Source organism: Tachypleus tridentatus, chromosome 9 (genome assembly GCF_004210375.1).
Source record: "Tachypleus tridentatus isolate NWPU-2018 chromosome 9, ASM421037v1, whole genome shotgun sequence".
NCBI classification, from domain to species: domain Eukaryota; kingdom Metazoa; phylum Arthropoda; class Merostomata; order Xiphosura; family Limulidae; genus Tachypleus; species Tachypleus tridentatus.
The window spans coordinates 59,212,745-59,235,124 of NC_134833.1; the positions used below are offsets into that span (position 1 = coordinate 59,212,745).

The 22,380-nt window shown below is 33.9% G+C and overlaps 1 protein-coding gene across 1 annotated transcript; it reads left to right on the forward strand.

Moving 5' to 3' along the window:
• Positions 1-559: 559 nt before the first annotated feature.
• On the forward strand, positions 560-7,509 carry LOC143225299 (uncharacterized). Its single transcript, XM_076454441.1, has 5 exons — positions 560-691; positions 1,588-1,664; positions 3,333-3,437; positions 6,558-6,656; positions 7,353-7,509. The coding sequence occupies exons 1-4, from the start codon at positions 571-573 to the stop codon at positions 6,645-6,647; spliced, it is 393 nt and encodes a 130-aa protein (XP_076310556.1). The 5' UTR covers positions 560-570; the 3' UTR covers positions 6,648-6,656; positions 7,353-7,509.
• The last annotated feature ends 14,871 nt before the right edge of the window (positions 7,510-22,380 follow it).

The window sequence follows — 22,380 nt, forward strand, 5'->3', positions numbered from 1 at the left end:
CCATAATAAACAGAAGCACACATTATATTTTCAATCTTTCCTGTCATTATATTTTGATTACTTGGATGAAAGAGTTTATGAAAGTTTGGATAAAAAGGTTATTATTATTTATTTTTGTTCTAAGGGTAACCAAAACTTCATTAAGTCAGTGGTTTCTATAGGTGGGTTTGCTCGAAATAATCAGGGAACAACATTCTACATATGATAAAGAAATATATATATGAATGGGAACGCATTTTCACAACACTACACCATTGCCTGTATTCTAGCCTGTAATACGTATAACGTAATATAAAAAAGTAAAGCTTCCACAAGGAATAAAATTGTAGCAAATAGGTTTGAATCACGTGATCTTATTGTTGGGAGGAAGCGCCTCTCTTTGACTCAGTCACATCGTTATTCGCTAAATCCCAATCCAATTTCTCCAATCCTGAAAGAGCTACGCAATGATAGGTAAATATACCAACAAAGTTCAGATAATTTTAGGGTTAATGACAATATAGTTGAAATTATTGGCTCAAAGCTATTGGAAGAATTATATAAAAGTGGGTTCCTCAACTTGAAATATTCATGAAAACAACAAATATCTCAACATTCAACATGAAAGTTCTGTTTACAGCTCTTGTTGTGGTCGTAAGCCTGACGGTGACGAACGGCAACTCTGTAGACACGATGTGGAAATTGATGTGTAGTAAGTTCATTTTCAAAGTTTATTAATGTATAAAATGTTAAGTAATTATTCTATGGAAGTAAATGTTTTCAATTAATATTTTCATTAGATCAGGAGAAACACAAAGAATCTTAAAACTATATCGAAATACTATCAGAGCAAAGTTTTGTAATTTGTACTGCTATTTTATTAAATTTAAGAAAAATCTGAAATTCTCGCATTTGGACCGTTGCAATTTTCTATGAATATGATAAGTTGATTGTCGGTTTTAAAAATTTCAACAGATACCTTCTATCTAGGTTGAACATCCACTTCTAGAGCTATTTTGATGAGTATTAACTTGTATTTTTATAACTCAGCAATAAAAAAACAATTGAGATTTGCATAAAATTATGTTTCTAATTAAACCTGTAAAATTAGAAACAAAAACTGGAAAGATTCAGATTTAACTATTAAAAATTGGTAAATTTCAAACATAAGTAATAAAAATCATAAAAGGATTGTTTTTCTTCAGTAAAAATTTTGGAACAAAAAAGAAAACACTTTCATTGATAACTGCGCTTGCAAAGAAATGCCTCAACAAAATTTACTCTGTGGTGTAATACAGTAATGATAGCTCATTTTAAAATAAAATTTAAATAAAATCATATTTCTCATAGCTGATAAACATTTTTGAATGTTAAGTTTTCGACGGAAATAGCTGTTGTACCTGCGTGTGTTTCTAATAGTTTATATAATGATTCATCTCACCAACTCACATCGATACCTAAAAGAATCTTTTGCAATATATCTAGTATTATGTATCGTAAATATGCGAATCAGAAAACTTAGTTTATTAAAGTAGTTTTACTAACACTGGTTCGTAAAATTAAAATCTACCCCACAAAATAGATCAGACATGTTTTTATTTTATGTAGGTATTAAAGACGATTCTGCAAAAGTGAATCATCTGAGAGTGTGCATGGGGGAACGTTATAAACAACTAGCAGAATGGGTAGGTGTTTTTGTTATAATTAATCATATGTCATTTTGGAAACGTCTTCTATTGGCACAGCGGTATGTCTGCGAACTCACACTGGTAAAAACCGTGTTTCGATACCCATGGTGGGCTGATCACAGATAAGCCATTGTGCAGCATTTGCTTAATCTAAATAAACAAACAAACCAAAACATTTTCTAAATAACGTGTTACTGACATGAATCTTCTGTCTTAACATATTTTGGTCTTCAGTTAAAATTCTAAAAGATAATTCTATGAACCAAGGTCTCGTGTGTTAGCGATAAGTTTACGGAATTACAATACTCAGTGTTGTAGATTTATAGATCACCTTTCGGAAGGTCTCGATGTTTTACACATCTTGAAAACGTAATCAGCGAAATTTAAAAATGTTAACACTATTTGTCTTATCAAAGATTATTAAGTGTTAAACATCGATTAAACAGCAGTTTATACGAGGCGTGCTATAAAATAGAAGATGTTTTTATAGTAAAATCCTTCTGGTTGTTGGTACAGCACCTTTATAATGATGTCTGCAGCGCCCCTTACTTTAACTTATGTAATCATTTCCCATATTGCCTGCACGTGAATCCACATTAATAACATGCGTTGTACAGAAATAATTACTACAATATAGCAAGGCCCGGAATGGCCAGGTGGGTTAAGGCGTGCCACTCGTAGCCTGATGGTCGCGTGTTCGTAACCCGTCGCACCAAACATGCTCGCTTTTTCTGCTGTGGGGGCGTTATCATGTAATGTTAATCCCACTATTGGTTGGTGAAAGAGTAGCCCAAAATTTGGCTGCGGGTGGTGAAGACTAGCTGCCTTTCCTCTAATGTTACACTCCTAAATTAGGGACGGCTAGCGCAGATATCCCTAGGGTAGCCTTGCGCGAAAAAAAAAAAATAAAGCATATAATTTATTCTCTCACTACAAGTTTGTATGGCCTTCATCTGGTGCAAGTGCTTACGTTAAACCTTACGGATTATTTCTGATATTCTACATGTATTTGTTCGTAGTTGAACACAAAGATACACAATGGGCTATTTGTTCTCCTTCCAACATGAGTATCGAAAATCGGTTTCGAGCGTTGTTGGTCCGCAGACGTATCGTTATCACTGGGGGCTGTTTTGCGTGTCTACTGTGATCCTCTTTGCTTTAAACTATCTATTTGCTGACTTTTTTATTTATTTTATTTTAACTCGTTGTTGAGAGGTTAAAACGAAGACAACGCGATTCATTTTTAAAATATTTGTGGTTATGATATAAAGTTTGTTTGACGCATGTAATTTTCATTCTACTTGCTTTAATTTTTTATTGTGTATAAATGATTACACTATAAATGTGTTGTTGTATTTAGATACAGTTTACAGATCTAAAACAATGTGGTTTTCTTTCTTTTAGTTTTGTTTTCCATCCTCTGTCTTTCCTTCGAAATATTGTTTTATTTCAATTCTTAAGTGGTTGTTTATGTATAAATAAATACATCAACTTCATTATTAATAAAGAGAAAATAAATATATTTAAAGCTGGTTATAATAGAGTTTATAAGAATAATATGATTCCTGCCATATGGATATGGTTAAATAAGTAACTTTCATGAAAACAAAGTTGTAGAATGCAATATTAAATTTGAATGACCAGAAAGTATTTTTTTGTCTCAAGCTTCCAGATGCAGCTAAAAATTGTGAATATTCAAAATTTCATTATGGTAATTTTGAAGAGTACGTGAGAGAAATGTGCAAAGCAGAAAGAGAAGCGGAAGAGAAGGTGATGTTTATCTAATATATCATTTTATGTTCTGTCTACGTTTATATCACTAGTCTCTAAATTATCTTATTTAGTTTTGTGGTATAATTAACTATCGCTCGAAATGTTTCATTTTGTAATTCCAAATGTTTTGAATAGAATTTGAGGCTGACGCCACTCGATATGTTGGATACAGCGTAAGTAGGTGAGGCTTCAGTCACGAGATCGGGCTCATATTTAGTCTGTTTCAAGCTACCCTGTTTTAAAAACAAACTGTACAGGTTGCATATTATTTCGCATAGCATGAGACGAAAATCTTGGATAAATTAAGTAAAGAATAATTCGACACGTGTAAATGAAAATATATTCAGTCATTAAAGATCATTAGTGCCTGATGAAGTACGTCTGCTCGAAACTTCACACAAAATTAGATGAAAAATGTTTTCATCTAGAAGTTTCAATTTATTATTTATTATCATTTATTATACGCTATTCGGTTGAAATCAATTTTAACATATACTAGGATGGTATCAAGTAATTGTTATTTTAAAATTTAATTGTTTAAAAGCGTCTTTGTAGTATATTTTAAAGGCTACTACTTACATACTAGATAATTAATTTCGACAGATGCTTCTGTTTTTTAGATTATGAGGATACTGCTTTAAATGCCTTTTTAATGACTAAGTTTAAGCCTACTTATTTACCTAACTATACTTAACTATTTATGTGTAGAAGGATAGATGCAACAATATGGTACTTTAAGGTAACTATTAATCAAATTTGAAATTTGCACAACAATACAGAACTATGTCAATACAACGTAACTACTAGAAGTACTTGATTAAAAATTTATATACACAGAATCATAAAATGTAATACATAACTATAATATTACCATATAAATTTTGATTTGCCTACGAATAGATGCATATGTAAAAATCTATGGTATTATAAGTCAAGTATTAACATATTATTAGAGCCATAGGATGCAATTGCTCCACCCACGCATTGGACTGACCACTTTTTCATGTAATGTACAGCTACAACTTATGTATTAAAACTTACTTCTCTTAATTCAGTCACTAAAGATTTAATCTCACAGTTTTAAATCTTCAAAACCTTTCTTGGGGGCGCATATATGACCCCAGACTTTCTAGAAATTATATGTTTTGCATCCTGGTAAAGTAATATTCACACATCGTATGTCTTTTAATGTTAAGTTATTTTTATTGCAGTTCGAAATATTTTTTTATTGTTCAATCCATTCTTACATGACAATAAGAAATATTCTGGTCCATCTGGGCTATGGAAGCTACTAAATTACCTTATAACCTAACATTTCGAAACCACTCTTTATCGATAAATATTTATTTCGTTTTGCTTTAAATTATTTGCATCTCCGAAACCTGAAGGCAAACAGTTCCAAGGGCAACCAAGCTGTAAAGAAATCAAAGGTGACTAAGTTGTAGGTTCTTTCTACCGTGAGAAAATGTATATTTGTTCCCTTAATCTTACAATTGCCATAATTAAAGTTGGAAGTAAAATGAGGCATCAACAATATCACAACTTTAAATACCTCATTCACATTCCATTTTCTGAAGAGTTATTAAGTTCAGAAACCTTAATCGCTTGGCATGGCCAAGCGTGTTAAGGCGTGCGACTCGTAATCTGAAGATCACGGGTTTGCATCCCCTTTGCGCCAAACATGCTAGCCCTTTCAGCCGTGGGGACATTATAATGTGACGGTCAATCCCACTATTCATTGGTAAAAGAGTAGACCAAGAGTTGGCGGTGTGTGGTGATGACTAGCTGTCTTCCCTCTGGTCTTACAATGCAAAATTAGTGACGGCTACCACAGATAGCCCTCGAGTAGCTTAGTGCGAAATTCAAAAAACAAACAATCTACTCCCTTATTACAATCTTTACTTAAATACACGCAGCAATAGAGGAATATGATATTATAAAGATAAAGGTAGAAGGCAGTTGTCTGATATTCACAATAGTGGTTTGAAGGCCTGATATCAAGGACAACTGCAGTGATTTGTTACAGCTGAAAGTATGTGTGAAGAGATAAAAAACAAAAAACAAAATTCCAAATCATTTACAAGCAGAAAACTGGCTGATAAAAAAGTTGGTTTTATTGTTCATAATAAAGCTTCTGTCATCTGTGGGGAATCGAACATAAAGTTTAGCGACCACAAGTTTATTGTTAAGCTACCAACTAACTCTTTAGTTGGAGATGTAGTTGAAATTAAAATAAACTGTATAAAACTAAAAAAGCATAAGGACTGTACATTAAAAATTGAATGTTTAAATATTATTTGTACTTTAAATAAACATTAAAAGTGTGCTTTTTCACATACAAGGAGAAGCAACAATAACAAAAAATAAACAAAGCAACGAGATACCAAACAAAATTGGCCGGCAAGGCCAGGTGGATAAGACTCTGAGGGTCACGGGTTAGAATTTCCATCACAACAAACATGCTCGCCCTTTTAGCCCTGCGGCGTTATAACGTTACGACCAAATCCACTATTCGTTCGTAAAATAATAGCCCAAGAGTTGGCGGTGAGTTGTGGTGACTACCTGCCTTCGCTCTGTTTTTACACTGCTAAATTAGGGACGACTAGTGCAGATAGCCCTCATATAACTTTGCGCGAAAATTCAAAAAAAGCAAAATTCTGGACTCTTCCGAGTCTTCTTCTTCCTACAGCTGACCATTAAGAGTTGGATGACAATAATCTTGAATTATCGTCACTCCACGCACAGTCATAGTGTTGTCTTCTACCTATAAAATAAGATAAAACACAATATGGTTAATTATATCATGAAAGAGAAGAAAGTGGACACTATGTAGGTCTGAATTTGGCAAAATTGATGTAAATAGTAATATACTTCTGGAGGTGTGTCCCACGATTCCTTCTGCATTCTTATATTATTTTGCTACAATGTTTGTTATAATTTGTTAGTAATAACCAAAGGAATGTATAAAGTAACAATTTCCAGCTCACCCATGAAGAAGAAAGGTAAACTTCTCAGGTTATGAGATCTCTATTATTTTGTATTATTTCTGTGTTTTCTTCAAACTTTTAATTTTATAACATCTCCTATAACATTTGTTGTATTTACCTCTTGATGCAGGAAGTAATAGAATGTATCGGTAATGAAATTTTAAAAGCTGGAGCGGGTCTGGACGATGTAATGTCTGATGCTCTTAAGAACTGTTTTTGAGGATGTTAGGTGAGAAAACCAAAATATATCAATACATCAGCAATAAATGATATGAATATCTTGAAACTTGAACATTATATGTGCTAGAGAGTGTAAACTTATTCTTTACAATGTCGTAAAAGATACTTTTAGTTCCATATAACATTACTGTGTTACAACAGTTATACAGTCTTTAAAGTGATTATTTATCACAAATTGCACTTTGTATAAGGAATTCCACGACAACTAAAATGTACTGTAAAAAGTATTATTAGTTAGTATATTTAATTTTATTCTGACATTTACTTTATTTATTGGAACATTGGACTGGCACTAAATTATTCACATATTTTCCAAATGTGTGCCTACTTTTTAAGATGACACTCTACCTTTTTCTTTTAATACGTTATTTTTTATATAATGCCAAAACACATTTAATAGAAATCAATATTTGTCACTATATATCTATAAAACGCTCTAATCCACACAGTGACACGTTGGTATGTCTAGGACTCACACTGCTTGACACCGAGGTTTGATATATGTGAGGGACAGAGCATAGATAACTCATTGTGTAACCATTACAGAACACTGACTATATGTTGTTGGTTTATACCACAATTGGTATTAAATAATTTGACTAATATATTAATGATATGTTGGTGGATCTGTTGTAAGTGAACTGAAAACAACATTTATGTATTTCAATGTTATTTATACTTACAGCTTCAACGGATCACTTAACAGCTGATGAGGACCAGCATCTATATCTATTGCTTATAATATAATAATCTGAATCTGTTGTGGTTTCCTTCGTGTTTGGTTGTGTTTAACTCTTAAATACCTTTTATCTCGAAAATAAAACATCTTTAAAGCAATACAATTGTTCAGTTTGTATTTTTTAATTAAATATACATTGTTTGTTTGGTGTGTTGTTTAGAGAAAGAAAATCCGATCTTTCTTTTTTCAATAAAATAAAAATGTTTCCTAAATATGTGTTACACAGATATTTCAATGAGGAAAGAAAATGCTTCTGTAAATTATGTTTTTTTGTAATTCGTTCTTAGAACTTTTTTATTAATGTATTTCTAAAATTTCTTAACACATGATCGAGCCAAGTGTTATAAATTAACTTTGTTTGTTTGTTGAAAAGTAAACTTTCAAACAATGAGCTATCTGCGACCTGACCATTAATGGCGTATTTAGGTCGGTACTTGGGTGCTCAGCCTCGGTGCCCATGATGTTAATGTGGACTCCTTGACAGTTTTATTCTATATAAAATCACATAGGATGTTGAACCCATAAAAGTTATTAGCCCCTGGATTTGAACAAAATTAAATCTGTCATAGTTGACAACAAAGTAATGAAACTTGAGTTCTTGCGATATTAAATTAGTCGTAATTTGTAGTTAAAATGATTACGAATAAACATAACTTTAAATATTATATTAAATAAGCTGCTGTTTTTCGAAATACTTTCAACAGGAAACAAAAACACGAAAACAACCGAAGAAACCAACAGAAACAAGAAAACTTTGATAATTTTATTGACATCGAACAGCCAAAGTTCCGAGAAAAAATTAAAAATTATATTTTTAGAAATACATAAAAACAATATCTTCAATGATTTTTTCAAAGAATTTTCTCACAACACTATCAACATAATTTGACAAAACAGAAAACTAAAAAACAATCTTACAAAAAGAGATATTAATTCCATTAAAAACAAAAAACAAGACAAAACATAAAAATTCTAAAAGCAGATAAAGGAAACGCTATAGTCATAATGAACACAAATGAATACACCCAAACAATAAAGAACATCCTATCAGACACAAACAAATTTGAACCAATATATCGAACAAAGACACACGAAACGCAACTAAACAAAATACTACTAAAAATGAAAAAGCCAACACAATTTCAAAAACACTTTAATCCTACCTATGCAAGATCGACTTTCACACACCACAAATATACGGCATTCCCAAACCTCATTAACCAGATTGTCCATTACGACCAAAAATGTCCACATACGAATTGTTTAATTACAATCTTGGTAAATAGATAACTTTGGCATTCTCCAAATATGTAACACCAGCCAGCTCATTCATCAAAGACTCTTTTTATTTCAAGTTTAATCTTAATCAAAATAATCATAAAGCCTTAATAACCAGTTTCGATCTTATATCCTTTTTTACAGGAGTTTGAACCGTTGAAACCTGCAAGATAACCTCAAAACTATTTATTCGAGGCCCTAACCCATCAAGAGACATTTTCAGCAACCTTCATAGAATTCACCACGATGAAAACACACTTCATGTTCAACAACCACAACTATATACAAACAAAATGCCTAAGCATGAACAACCAAGTATCACCAGTTCTGGCCAATATGTTTATGACACAAGCTAAAACAAAAGCAATTAATACAACATTACATCCATAACTATATTGGTTCAGATATGTAGATGAGACGGTTTCGGGATTCAGATCTACAGAACACACACTTAATTTTTTCAATCACATTAACTCTACAATCCCAACATTAACTTTACATGTGAACAGGAAAAAAGCAATCAAATATCATTTCTTAACCTCAAAATTACAAGAACCGATATACAATTTGAAACAGAAAATCACCGAATAATCACCCATACTGGACTATACATTCCTTGGGACTCAGCACATGAAACAAAACAAAAACTCAACATACTAAGAAGCCAAATAAACACAGTCATAAAACTTTGATCATCAAATAAAATTAACGAAGAATTAGACAAAATAAAACAATACTTCATCAACATCAATAAGTTTTCTTCAGAAACCGTAGAAAACATGATACGTACACACCTAGACAAAAAGTAAAATCAACCAACAAAAGTAAATACATCCTATGAATTACATTGTCACGAAACCATATACTGCTGCATACCATTTGTTTCAGACACCAGCAGAAATATAACCAGCATTTGGCAAAAACTAGTAACAAGATATGGCATTCCAGTTAATACCAAATTTATTCAAAAACCAGGCACAAAACTAAAGTCAATACTATGTAAAAACAGCACTGACAAACAACACACCAACATTATTTATAAAATACAATGTGATAACTGCGACACTTCTATATTGGAGAAACATGAAGAAAAATGGAAACCGGATTCAAAGAACACAAAAAGTCACCTTCACACGTTTTCGAACACTGCAAATCAAATAAACACAACATGACCATAAAAAAACACCCAAATACTAAAGAAAGAAACAGTCATAAAGAAACATAAAATTGAATAAGCCTTACTTATACAACAACTCAAGCCCAAAATAAATCAATACAAAGGAACACCTTTATATCTATAATAATAAATATAATCAAAATCTAAGTACGCCCTCTACATTCCTACACTCAATTACACAACCCCCTTCAAACATGTGGTCAGTTACTTCTTTCTTTCTTTGTGAACCTGACGATGACCGAATAAGGTGGAAACGTTGTTTGTTCCTCGACATAAAAGTTTTCTCAACCTTTACCAGCTGTTTTATATATATATATTTTTCTCTACAAGTGGGTTTTCTCGTCATCACGGATAAATAACAAATTATCAACCAGTCTTGCAACAATCGGTTTCGTACACGATTATTAATAATGTGTTTCTATGATATTTCACTGTCAACAAAGAGATGCAGCAACTAATTATTTCCTTATAACTTTTACTGTATGTAAAAGAAAAAATATGTATATATGTTATCAGAATATTATGAAAGTAATCATTATCATTTCACAATACCTTTAACACGAATATTAAACTTCAAACCTGTACAAACATGAATATTCTACGTATTTGCTATACAACATTAGCCCTTTTTTCTCAGGTATATTATCCCTAGTGGTACATTGGTTATATCTGCGTAATCACACTGGCAAAAGTGAGGTTTTAATACCTCATAGTGGATAGAGTAGAGATAGCTTATTGTGTTGCTTCGTGTTTAATAACAAATATATTATATTATATATTAGTATATGCACATTGTTTCAACAGAGTAACAAAGACCGTGAAAATAAATATTGATGATATCGGTTTAAACATCGACTTCTTAAAACGAAATTAACTAACTACAGACATGTTATTAATAAAATTGTTTTCATTACAAAAAAAACAGGAAGGAATGTGAACTTCTTTAAACCAAAATCAAGGAGCCCTACTTATACAAAAACTAAAACAAAATGAAATCAACATAAAGGAACACCTTCACACATGTGCTAATTAATAACCTAATTTCTAACTGAAACACGCTCTCTACAACCCCATACCCCTTTACACTTCGTTCCAAAGACGTGCCCGGCAACGGTGAGTTGCAGACTCTCTCTTAGTTCATCTGAAGTGAAGATGAACTAAGACGGTCGAAACGTTGTTGTGTACGTTATTTTAATTGATGTGCTAATACCCATACCAAGCCGTCTTGAAAAGAAATTTTATTTCAAGTGGTTTTTCGTCATCACGGAAGGTCTTTCATTTTTTGAGCAGAATTTGTAAACTGAAATTCTTTGTTATGTCGTACACGCTAATCGATTTACAAATTTTGCATACACTAACTACCATCCTTTTAGTCTTATACTGCTAATGTAGGGATGGCTAGCGCAGATAGACCTCGAGTAGCTTTGCGCGAAATTCACAAACAAAACAATTATCAGAACCTGCAGTTTTGCGTTATAAGCCTTCAGACTCAGAGCTAACCCACTTGAGATCTTAACTGAATGAAGCCTTATGAAACTCTACACCTCTCTTAAAACACAATAAACGTTTAAATTGTGAACTGTTTTCAGTTATTGGAAATGTAAAATGAAGTCCATCGTTATTTTATGGAGAATTAATTTGGAACTTTATCTGTGGGTGATGATGTGGATTCCATGAAAAAATTCAGTTAGAAAACACTCTGAACTTAATGTCTTACTTGGCACCGTTATTTAGAAGTTTCAAGCATTTGTTTTCATATTCGTCAATGGGCGTAAATGTTTGAGGATATTCTAATTTTCTTTATTTGTGTCGTTCCAAATTTTGAGGATTTTACTTCCTCTGGCTAATTGGTTTTATTTTCAACCTCCAAAGCCCATGATTTTCTTATGGCCAGTGTTAAGTTGATGATGGTAATAACCGTTTCATTTTGGAACCACTTGGAAAAACAAACAGAATTGTCTGTCCTGAAGAATTGAAAGACTAAGAAATGTGCGAAAACTGTGAAAACATGTGATTGAAATGTATGATATAAAATGTGATATGAAATTGGTGGTGTGATGTTTGTTTGTTTGTTTTTGAATTTCACGTAAAGCTAAACAAAAGTTTTGGAATTTCGCACAAAGCTACTCGAGGGCTATCTGTGCTAGCCGTCTCTACCTTAGCAGTGTAAGACTACAGGGAAGGCAGCTAGTCATCACCACCCACCGCCAACTCTTGGGCTACTCTTTTACCAACGAATAGTGGGATTGACCGTCACATTATAACGCTCTCACGGCTGAGAGGGCGAGCATGTTTGGCGAGACGGGGATGCGAACCCGCGACCCTCAGATTACGAGTGGCACGCCTTAACATGCTTGGCCATGCAGGGCTGAAAAAATATTAATATGCATATAAATAATTCTTAAGGTACAGTAAAATTTATTATTACATAATAAAATTGATAATGTTTATAGGTTACTTGGATAAACAAAATTTTAGAAAATATTCTCAGATGATAATTGCATTTGATAAGTAGCTACTTGTGGATTTGTAATTTATTTTAACTCTAGTTATAACTGCTTTAATAGCATTCAATATCATTAATTCATTATCACCATTGTTATTAGTATATTTCATTCTGAGTTATAATTTTCTGCTACGAATAAATTTTCAACATCAAAATGGTTATGTCTTTTAACGTTACCAACTATGACCTGATGGTTTGGGAACTCAATTCGCAGTTCACTGTTTCGAGTTCCTTCAAAAAAAATATGCTTTTCCTTTTAGCTATGGAAATGTGAAAATGCAATATTTAATTCCATTATACGATAGTAAAGAATAACCCATTATTTGATGGTTGATGGCATTCACTAGGACATCAAAAAAGTAGGAAATAGGAAACTTGAAAATTATGCAAAGTACATATAATAAGCGGAAGCAATGTTTCCCGATTTGCTTTGTTAAAATATCTTTAGTAATTTATTATTTTTTACAATTGTTATTTTTATTGATTTCATTCAAAATATTTATTTGGATAAAAAATCACGAATAACATCGATGATTTATTCAAAACACCTCAAGATATTCAAAGACATTTTCAACCGCTCATCACACGGTACACTAATAATATAACTCTCAATTGTGACGTTAAGATACGTGAGTAGTTACAACAAGGTATAACTGTTATATAACACCTTACGTTATTTGAAATTACAAAGATTTCTAAATTGTCTTGCAAATGATAATATTTATACATTTCAGCACGCAAGATGTCCAAGTCTAAAAATAGTTGTTTAATGTATTTCCAATATAATTGTATGATTAAGCTTTTCAACGTACCTCTTTAGAAACATTTGTCAATCTCTTCAGAGAGTGTGTTTTCTGGTTCCTCACGAGCTGCTGGAAATCTATCAGTGACACATAGTTTGAGGTTTTGTAAGCATTGAGTCGTAACACTTATTGTTACGTAAGATATTACAAAATTAGAAGTTTGTACAAGTATATAATGTATGTGTTTCAAGCTTAAGAAATAAGTTATAGTTCTGTTGTATGATATCATATTTAACACTGCCCTGTAGTGCTCCGAGTGACTATTAAGTTACTTAATGCATTCCTCTCTTAAAAATGCCCGAACTATAATGTATGTGTTAGCAAAACTTTCATTCTTGACTCTCATACATCGTTATAGTTTCAAATTTAACTTAGATGAGACGTCTAAACTGCAAGAAAATCCGCTGGATTAATTATTCAATGTCAAATATTGAGAAGGAACAATCATTGTACAAACTCACGAATCACCATTTCTGTTGAGTACTGAAATGTTATTTTTGTGAGCTGCCCAATGTAACTATAAAGGGACTTATCTGGAAATAGTTGATTATAGAACATTTTAATATAATAAGTAAATATTTCAAAGATTAGTTATATAAATGTAAAAGAAAAACATATAAATAATAGTTCATCATCAATTGCATATCTGCATCTTTTTCCTTCAGTACACGTGTCATTCAAGATCTCTTCATAATTCTGGTAAGGAAATTTGCCAAATTCACACCCTCGGATTGCATATGAAAACTTCAAATGTTTGTTTGATTTTGAATTTCGCACAAAGCTGCTCGAGGGCTATCTTTGCTAGCCGTCCCTAATTTAGTAGTGTAAGACTAGAGGAAAGGCACCCACCATCAACTCTTGGGCTACTCTTTTACGAAAAAATAGTGGGATTGACCGTCACATTATAACGCCTCCACGGCTGAAAGGGCGAGCATGTTTGGCACAACGGAGATGCGAACGCGCGACCTTCAGATTACGAATCGCACACCTCAATACGCTTGGCCATGCCGGGCCTAGCTTCAAATGTAAAATACGTTCTAACAAATCAACTATATTTTATATTTTACGATTTTACTTTTATAACATTTAATTTTATAATTAAATTTTTGTGCTAGAAACGATATAATTGTCCTAAATAGTTTCACAACTATTTTGCAATATGTTTTTACTTCTGTTTGTTTACAGTCAATTTGATACACTTCTTTAGATACGGATAACTACTTACAAACAGAAAGTATGTACATCAGTGATGTCGAGAAACCCACTTGTTGAGAAATTTATATGCAAAAACGGCTCGTTTGGGTTGGGAAAATATTTTACATAGAAGAGCGAACAACGTTTCGACCTTCTTCGGTTATCGTCAGGTTCACAAAGAAAGATGTAACTGACCGAAAGCTGACCACATGTTTGAAAGGGGTTGTGTGACTGTGTGTCGAAATGTAGAGGGCGGTATTAGATGTTTGAATATATAATTTTATTTATTTTATTATATTAACATAGGTATAAAGGCGTTCCTTTATATTGGTTTATTTTGGGTTTAAGTTGTTGTATAAGTAAGGCTTCTTTAATTTTGCGTTTGTTTATGTTTGTATTTAGTATTTGAGTGTTTTCTATGGTTATGTTGTGTTTATTTGACTTGCAGTGTTGGAAAACGTGTGAAGGTGACTTTCTATGTTCTTTGAATCTGGTTTCCATTTTTCTACTTGTTTCTCCAATAGAGAAGTCGTGGCAGTTATCACATTGTATTTTATAAATAATGTTGGTATGGTGTTTGTCTGTGTAGTTTTTACATAGTATAGACCTCAGTTTTGTGCCTGGTTTTTGAATATATTTGGTATTAACTGGAATGTCATATTTTGTTACTAATTTTTGCCAAATGTTTGTTATTTGTTTGCTGAATTCATGAATATATGGTATACAGCTGTATATGGTTTCGTGGTTTTTGATTCGTAAGCTGTATTTACATTAGTTGGTTGATTTTGCTTTTTGTCTAAGTGTGTGCGTATAATGTTTTCTACGGTTTGTGGAGGAAACTTATTGATGTTAATGAAGTATTGTTTTATTTTGTCTAATTCATCGTTAATTTTATCTGGTGAGCATAGTTTTATGGCTGTGTTTATTTGGTTTCTTAGTACGTTGAGTTTTTGTTTTGTTTCATGTGCTGAGTCCCAAGGAATGTATAGTCCAGTATGGGTGATTTTTCGGTGGATTTCTGTTTTAAATTGTGTGTCAGTTCTTGTAATTTTGAGGTTAAGAAATGATATTTGATTGCTTTTTTTCCTGTTCACATGTAAAGTTAATGTTGGGATTGTACAGTTAATGTGATTGAAAAAATTAAGTGTGTGTTCTGTGGATTTGAATCCCGCAACCGTGTCATCTACATATCTGTACCAGTATAGTGGTGATTGTAATGCTGTGTTAATTGCTTGTGTTTCAACTTGTGTCATAAAAATATTGGCTAGAACTGGTGATACTGGGTTGCCCATGCTTAGGCCATTTGTTTGTATATAGTTGTGGTTGTTGAACATGAAGTTTGTCTTTATCGTGGTGAATTCTATGAGGGTTGCTAACTGGTTACTGGGAATTTCTATAGTTGGGTTAGGGTCTCGGATATAGAGTTCTAAGGCTATCTTGCAGGCTTCAGTGGTTGGAACTTCTGTAAAGAGGGATATAACATCGAAACTGGCCATTAAGGCTTTATGATTAAGTTGATTTAGATTAGACTTGAAATTAAAAGAGTCTTTGATGAATGAACTGGCTGATGTTACATATTTGAAGAATGCCCATGCTATGTATTTACCAAGATTGTAATTAAACGATTCATATGTGGACATTATTGGTCGTAATGGACAATCTGGTTTATGAGGTTTGGGAATGCCGTATATTTGCGGTGTGCGTGAGTCGGTTTTACGTAGGTAGGAATAAAGTGTTTGTGAAATTGTGTTGGCTTTTTTCATTTGTAGTAGTAATGTGTTCAGTTGCGTCTCGTGTGTCTTTGTTGGATTTGTGTGTATTGGTTTAAATTTGTTCGTGTCTGATAGGATGTTATTCATTTTTTGGATGTATTCATTCGTGTTCATTATGACTGTAGCATTACCTTTATCTGCTCTTAGAATTTTTATGTTTTTGTCTTGTTTTAGGTTTTTAATGGAATTAATGTCTCTTTTTGTAAGGTTGTTTTTTAGTTTTCTGTTTTGTGAAATTATGTTGATGGTTTTGTGAGAAAATTCTTTCAAAAAATCGTTTAAGATGTTGTTTTTAGGTGTTTCTGGAAAATATAAATTTGTAATTTTACCTGGGAAGTTTGGCTGTTGGATGTCAATAAAATTATCTAAGTTGACTTCTTTCTGTTGGTTGTGTGTGGTTGTTTCCTTGTTTTTCTTCTCTGTAGAAAGTATCACAAGTCTCCTGGCTAGGTCTTCTAAACATGTTTTGATTTCTATGGTTGGAATGTACCTAGGTGCTATTGCGAAGTTGGGTCCTTTGTTAAGTAGATGTTTCTCGTCTGTGTTTATTTGACGGTCGGATCTGTTAATTATGAGGTTTATCAACGGATTTTTCTTTTGTTTGCATCATAGTTTTTCTAGTTTTTTGTTGTGGCAGATCTTTTTGTCTCTGTCGTTCTTAGTATTGATTTGGTTTATGTTTCGTTGTATGAGTCCGTAAATCTCTGGTTTAATGCAGCATGCCAGTTGATGGTCTAGGTTCATTTTTTGTTTTTGTAAGTCATGTAGTTCTTTGTATTTTGGGTCCAACATGGCTTTAAATAGTTTATCTGTAAATTTTGGATAACGTTTGTGTATGTATTAAAATTTTTTGAAAGTTTTACCTTTTCAAAATTAGGGGTTAGTTGTTCTTTTCTACATTGTTGAATAAAATAAATGTCATTTCTTCTTTTAATAATTCGTTGGTTTAAATTTCTTAGTTTCTTAACGATCGTGTGAGCGTGTACTGTTAATAGTGGTGTACGGTATCTTAGTTCAGACATAACGGTAACAGGTAAGTACAAATACACTGATAAAAACACAAAAACTTACACTTCTCGTACAAACCAATATAAAGGAACGCCTTTATACCTATATTAAAATAATAAAATAAATAAAATTATATATTCAAACTTCTAACACCGCCCTCTACATTCCGACACTCAGTTACACAACCCCTTTCAAACATGTGGTCAGCTTCCGGTCAGTTACCTCTTTCTTTGTGAACCTGACGATGACCGAAAAAGGTCGAAACGTTGTTCGCTCTTCTATGTAAAATATTTTCCTAACCAAAACGAGCCGTTTTTGCATATAAAGAAAGTATGTACATTCTGATACAGAGTCAGAGAATGGAAATTATAATTCAAATAAGGAAAAGTAAATGAAAATTACGTCGTTCTAGATCTGTACTTTTTCTAATGTTAACAGTTTCAAGACAGCGAAACATTGTTACACAAATTGGAATGAATTGTCGAAGCAATTATAGTTTACAAATACCAACCCACTCTGAATTGGCTATAATTTTGGATTCTGTAAATTTTCTTAGCTCGTTGAGTTTTTGAGGCTTCTCTACTTTTGTCTCTGAATAAAACAAAAGCATTTCTGATTTACTTAAACTGGTTATTTTTCTCATGTTACGAACCAACTTTTGTAGTAACATATTGAATAGAAGGAGAATTAGCACTACTTGCCTATTTTAGAAATTATAAATCACAATTGATTATAACAGCGTATTGCTTAACTAGTCAGATTATTTCACAAGTTAATGAATAAACCAATTCAAAGACGTTTATTGAATATTTTATAAATGACTATCGATTTCTTGTAGCTAATGACAATACCATCGAAACCAGAAAATTTTAATATTTTGTTTTTTAATACAGAACTGCAATTGTATATATGATAAATTTATATATTTTTTAGTTTTTATTGCGTTGGTTTCATACTGCTTAAGCATAGATATGGAAAAAGAACATTTATGTCAGTAATAATATTACCAACTATTTAATACACTAATAAATTTTGAAAATAAAGTTACTGCATAACGTTTGCCAACCTACATCGACAGCTTTGCTTTTCGTCAAGGCCCGGAATGGCTAGATGGGTTAAGGCGATCGACTCGCAATATGTCTGTCGCGGGTTCAAATCCCCACTTAGTAAACATGCTTACCCTTTCAGCTGTGGGAGCGTTATAATGTGACGATCAATCCCAATATTCGTTGGTAGAGCAGCCGAAGATTTAACGGTGGGTGGTGATGACTAGCTGCCTTCCCTCTAGTCTTACACAGCTAAAGTAGAGACGGCTAGCGCAAATAGCCCTCAAGAAGCTTTGCGCGAAATTCAAAACAAACCAGACCAAGCCTTTCGTGATCGTGAGGTTTACGAGAAGAACAAAAGCTGCAAATAAAACTTTCATATTAAGAAATTTTGCTGTTTTCAAAAGATTTTCGGTTAGAAAAACCATTGTTATATCATAATCCAACAGCTTGGATCCAGTAATTTTAATCAATTCTTAACTACCCTAAAATTAACACGTTTCTTTGTTTATTTACCCATCATTGCGTTGTTCTATCCTGTTAAAATAAATAAACTCTATACAAGCAATAAAAAAGCGAAACATTGCGCAAAAACAGAATGAAAAGTCTTATGACCCCTATAATGCTAAAAATACTATCCGTACAGACATTATCACCATCATCAATGGCATTTTCCAACGTTAATGATAAATATGGAAAAAAAAACATGTCTAAAATGGTGCTGTTGCTCACAATAATAAAGAAGATTAAAACTAAAACCTGATCAGTTGAGACTTGAGTATCACAAATGGTGCACATTTGTGGTTGAGACCAAGGTAGAAGAAAAGGTCGAGCAAAAAACTACGAAAAATGTGTGGCATACAAGAGAGACTTTTCTCTCATAGATACTTATCGAGTATAAATGGCGAAACAGCAACTGTAGGCTTGACTTGGAAAAACTTGTCGTGAATTTGATCATGCCAAAATGAGTTCCAAAGGGCACGAATTCGTGTTTTGTTCAAAGGGCCGTAGTCTAAATACAGGACAGGCTAGTTCTGACAGTACCAGAGCAGATGGAGTCAGCTACAGTGTCAGCATGCTTTTTCCTTGGAATAAAAATACTGCCAAGTCTCAAGAAAAACTGGATAGAAACTGATGGGTTAGAAAACTAGGCAAGTATTTCTGAATTTCTTAGATAAAATGTCGAAAGCTCTCATGAAACGGAAATAAAGCCGCTACAGAGTTAATGTAAGTATTGAAAGAGTAGTTAGTTTACTGCTTAAACTTTATAAGATCCATGACCAACTAGATAACATACAGTTTGGCAGTAAACATATAAACTACAAAGTAAATTCTGTGATTAATGACAGAGCCACAATTCCAGATAAAAGAAAACAATGAGCCAAAAAACTGTGACCAATATGTCGTTTAGTTAGAACAACTTTCTCTTTCCGATCCTTACGGAAGCAAGACGGCCAAAGTCCAATATAAGGTTTCATTTGGTAAAGCTTGTTTTCGCGTTGCTCACTCCATGTCGACTGTCAGCTGGCACGGAGCCGAGCCTTGAATAGAGGACCATAGTCCATATATGGAACAGGCACAGCAGTGATAGTGCAAGAGCAGATAAATTTAGCTGATGTGTCAGCGAGCTTTGTCCCGCGAATCCCAACGTGGCACAGTATCCACAATAACTGGATAGAAGTAGACATTAAAGAGAAATGGACCAGTCGGTTCTGAATATTGGCGAAAATAAGGTGTGAACTAACCTGAAGCGATTTCAGGGCCAGTAAAGAACGAGGCGAGTCAGTATAAATAGTGTAGTTTGAGTATTGCTCAGCTTCTATGTGATCCAGAGCACGAGAAATGGCGTATGTTCACCAGTCATCACAGAAGCTGCAGAAGGGATTCTGCACGCAACCACCGAATAGCAACAAACAATGGTAGAGCCCACAAAGTCACCTTTTTTTGAAGTATCTGTATCAATAGGAATGGAAATATAGTTCAAAAAATGATCATCAATAAAAGACAGTACTTCCAATCGAAAAATCTGTTTTTTTCAGATGACTTAAAGAATGGTCACATTTGGGGACTGTAATAAGCCATGGTGGGATGGGCTGACCAAAGGATAGAGCGGTGTTATCCAAGGACAGACACAATTCTTGCAACTGTGTTTGTCTACTTAGGCCAAAAGGAGCCTATGTATAAGCCTGAAATGAGGAAGTGCAGAAAGCCCCAGTGCAGAGCCAAATTCCTTGATGATGAATGGGGTCCAGCATCGTGAAGACTGAGGGTCTCGCCGAGCCATAGACCAATGATCCATTGTCGAGTTTTGATCGAATAATAGCACGATGTATCTTTAGCATAGAACATCGATCCGCTCACAAAGAGAGGACACGAAGGCGGTTCAGTGCTCTTGTACATTTGACCCATAGCTGCTTGATGTGTTGTATAAAGGTCAACTTACAGTCAAGGATAAGCTAAAAGAACTTTGTCTCAGGGACCACAGTTAGCACAACTTCACCAATATGGATAAGGGTGAATACGCAGTTGGTAGCAAAAGTGCATGTAAACGGGGCCTGGCATGGCCAGGTTGGTTAAGGCGTGCGACTCGTAACTGAGGGTCACGGGTTCGCATCCCCGTCACACCAAACCTGCTCGCCTTTTCAGCCGTGGGGCCGTTATAATGTTATGGTCAATCCCACTATTTGTTGGTAAAACAGTAGCCCAAGATTTGGCGGTGGGTAATGATGACTAACTGCCTTCCTTTTAGTCTTACACTACTAAATTAGGGCAGCCAGCGCAGATAGATTTTCAGTCTTCCGTACTATGTGGCAGGCATAATTCCACAACGGATGAAGGAAAAGCGGAAAATGTGTGGAGGTTTAAGGAATACATTAAGTAGCTGCCTGTATAATACAGTCAGTTACTGCTGCCACACAGTGGTCTAATGATGGCTTACAGACAAGTGCAGGATCAAGTTCAGTGAGCGCAGGGAAAGAGGGCCAGTTTGCCTGATTGAATTTCCACCGGGGCAGAAAGGTCAGGTGGCATCGACCATGGCCAGTTCTTTCAAAATTGTAGGAAAATTAAAATTATCTACCTCGTGGATTATTGTCAACCCTCAAAATTGGAGAATAATGAAAAGGAGCAAATGGACAACAGGAAAGGACTGACTAGGTGCATGAAAATAAGTAGAAGAACCGGTATTGAAAAGGGAAAGGTTGTGATCAGAGAGGATATGTTCTACAGAGCGACTCCTCCTATCAATATCAGCACTTCCCCAGAGGGGATGATGTCAATTGAAGACCCCAAGGAGTAAAAATAAAGACGGTAACTCTTCAATGAGAGCATAAAGGTCTGATTGATCATATGTCACTCCAGGCCACAGGAAGAAAGAACAAACAGTGATAGCCTCCAAGGGTGTGTCGAAAGGCAAAGACAAAAGGGACACATGCTGATCAACTGACAGTGCCACAATTTTATGCACTCGTCCATCACACATCACACAGCCTGTTATTTCTGTACAAAGGAAACTGCCGAAAGGTATGCGCAAGTTTCAGAAATGTTTCCTGTAAGGAAAGACATACGTGATAGTAGGAAGTAATAAGTGTTTTAGAACGTAACCTCGACAATTCCATTGTAACAGGGTGTCCATTTTTATTTATGTATAGACAAATTGGGTGGAGAACCCTTCTGTGTACGACCACGTCTTTTTTCCTTACTGTCCTTATTCTAGGGAGGTCTATCGACCTCTATGAATCCTACCCTGGTCGATTAGGGAAGGCTTTTGCTGTTGGAAAGGGATTTCAGTGACTGAGGACACGAACAAACGATTGTTTTGCATGTTGGAGTGGGAGAAGAAGATGTATCCGAGGAAATATCTGTGCCAAGAATCAAAAAATATAGATCTTAGAATTTGTTGGAATGTATGTAGGGGACAGAGATGGGTGTTGAAGTATATTTATCAACTTTTTACCATCGAGGTCAAAAGGCTTTTCATTAGTTTTGAGAACGATGCTTTTGGAGTCACAGAGAGATCTGTCTGCTCTCCTTCAGTATCTGTGAAACGTAGTGCTGCACCATAGTTCGAGATGAAGCGGTGGACAGTAATTTTTGAGCCTCAGAATAAGTAATGTTATGAATCATTTTCAAATGCTGCACCTTTTTTTTTCCAACCGTTAAGGACAAGAACGAAAGTAGGATGGTCGAGA

Bases quoted from the DNA above. Each gene is read 5' to 3' on its own strand.
- LOC143225299 (XM_076454441.1), top strand. From the start codon at position 571: ATGAAAACAACAAATATCTCAACATTCAACATGAAAGTTCTGTTTACA. The intron at 692-1,587 runs GTAAGTTCATTT...TATTTTATGTAG, and splicing joins GATGTGGAAATTGATGTGTA to GTATTAAAGACGATTCTGCA. The intron at 3,438-6,557 runs GTGATGTTTATC...CTCTTGATGCAG, and splicing joins AAAGAGAAGCGGAAGAGAAG to GAAGTAATAGAATGTATCGG.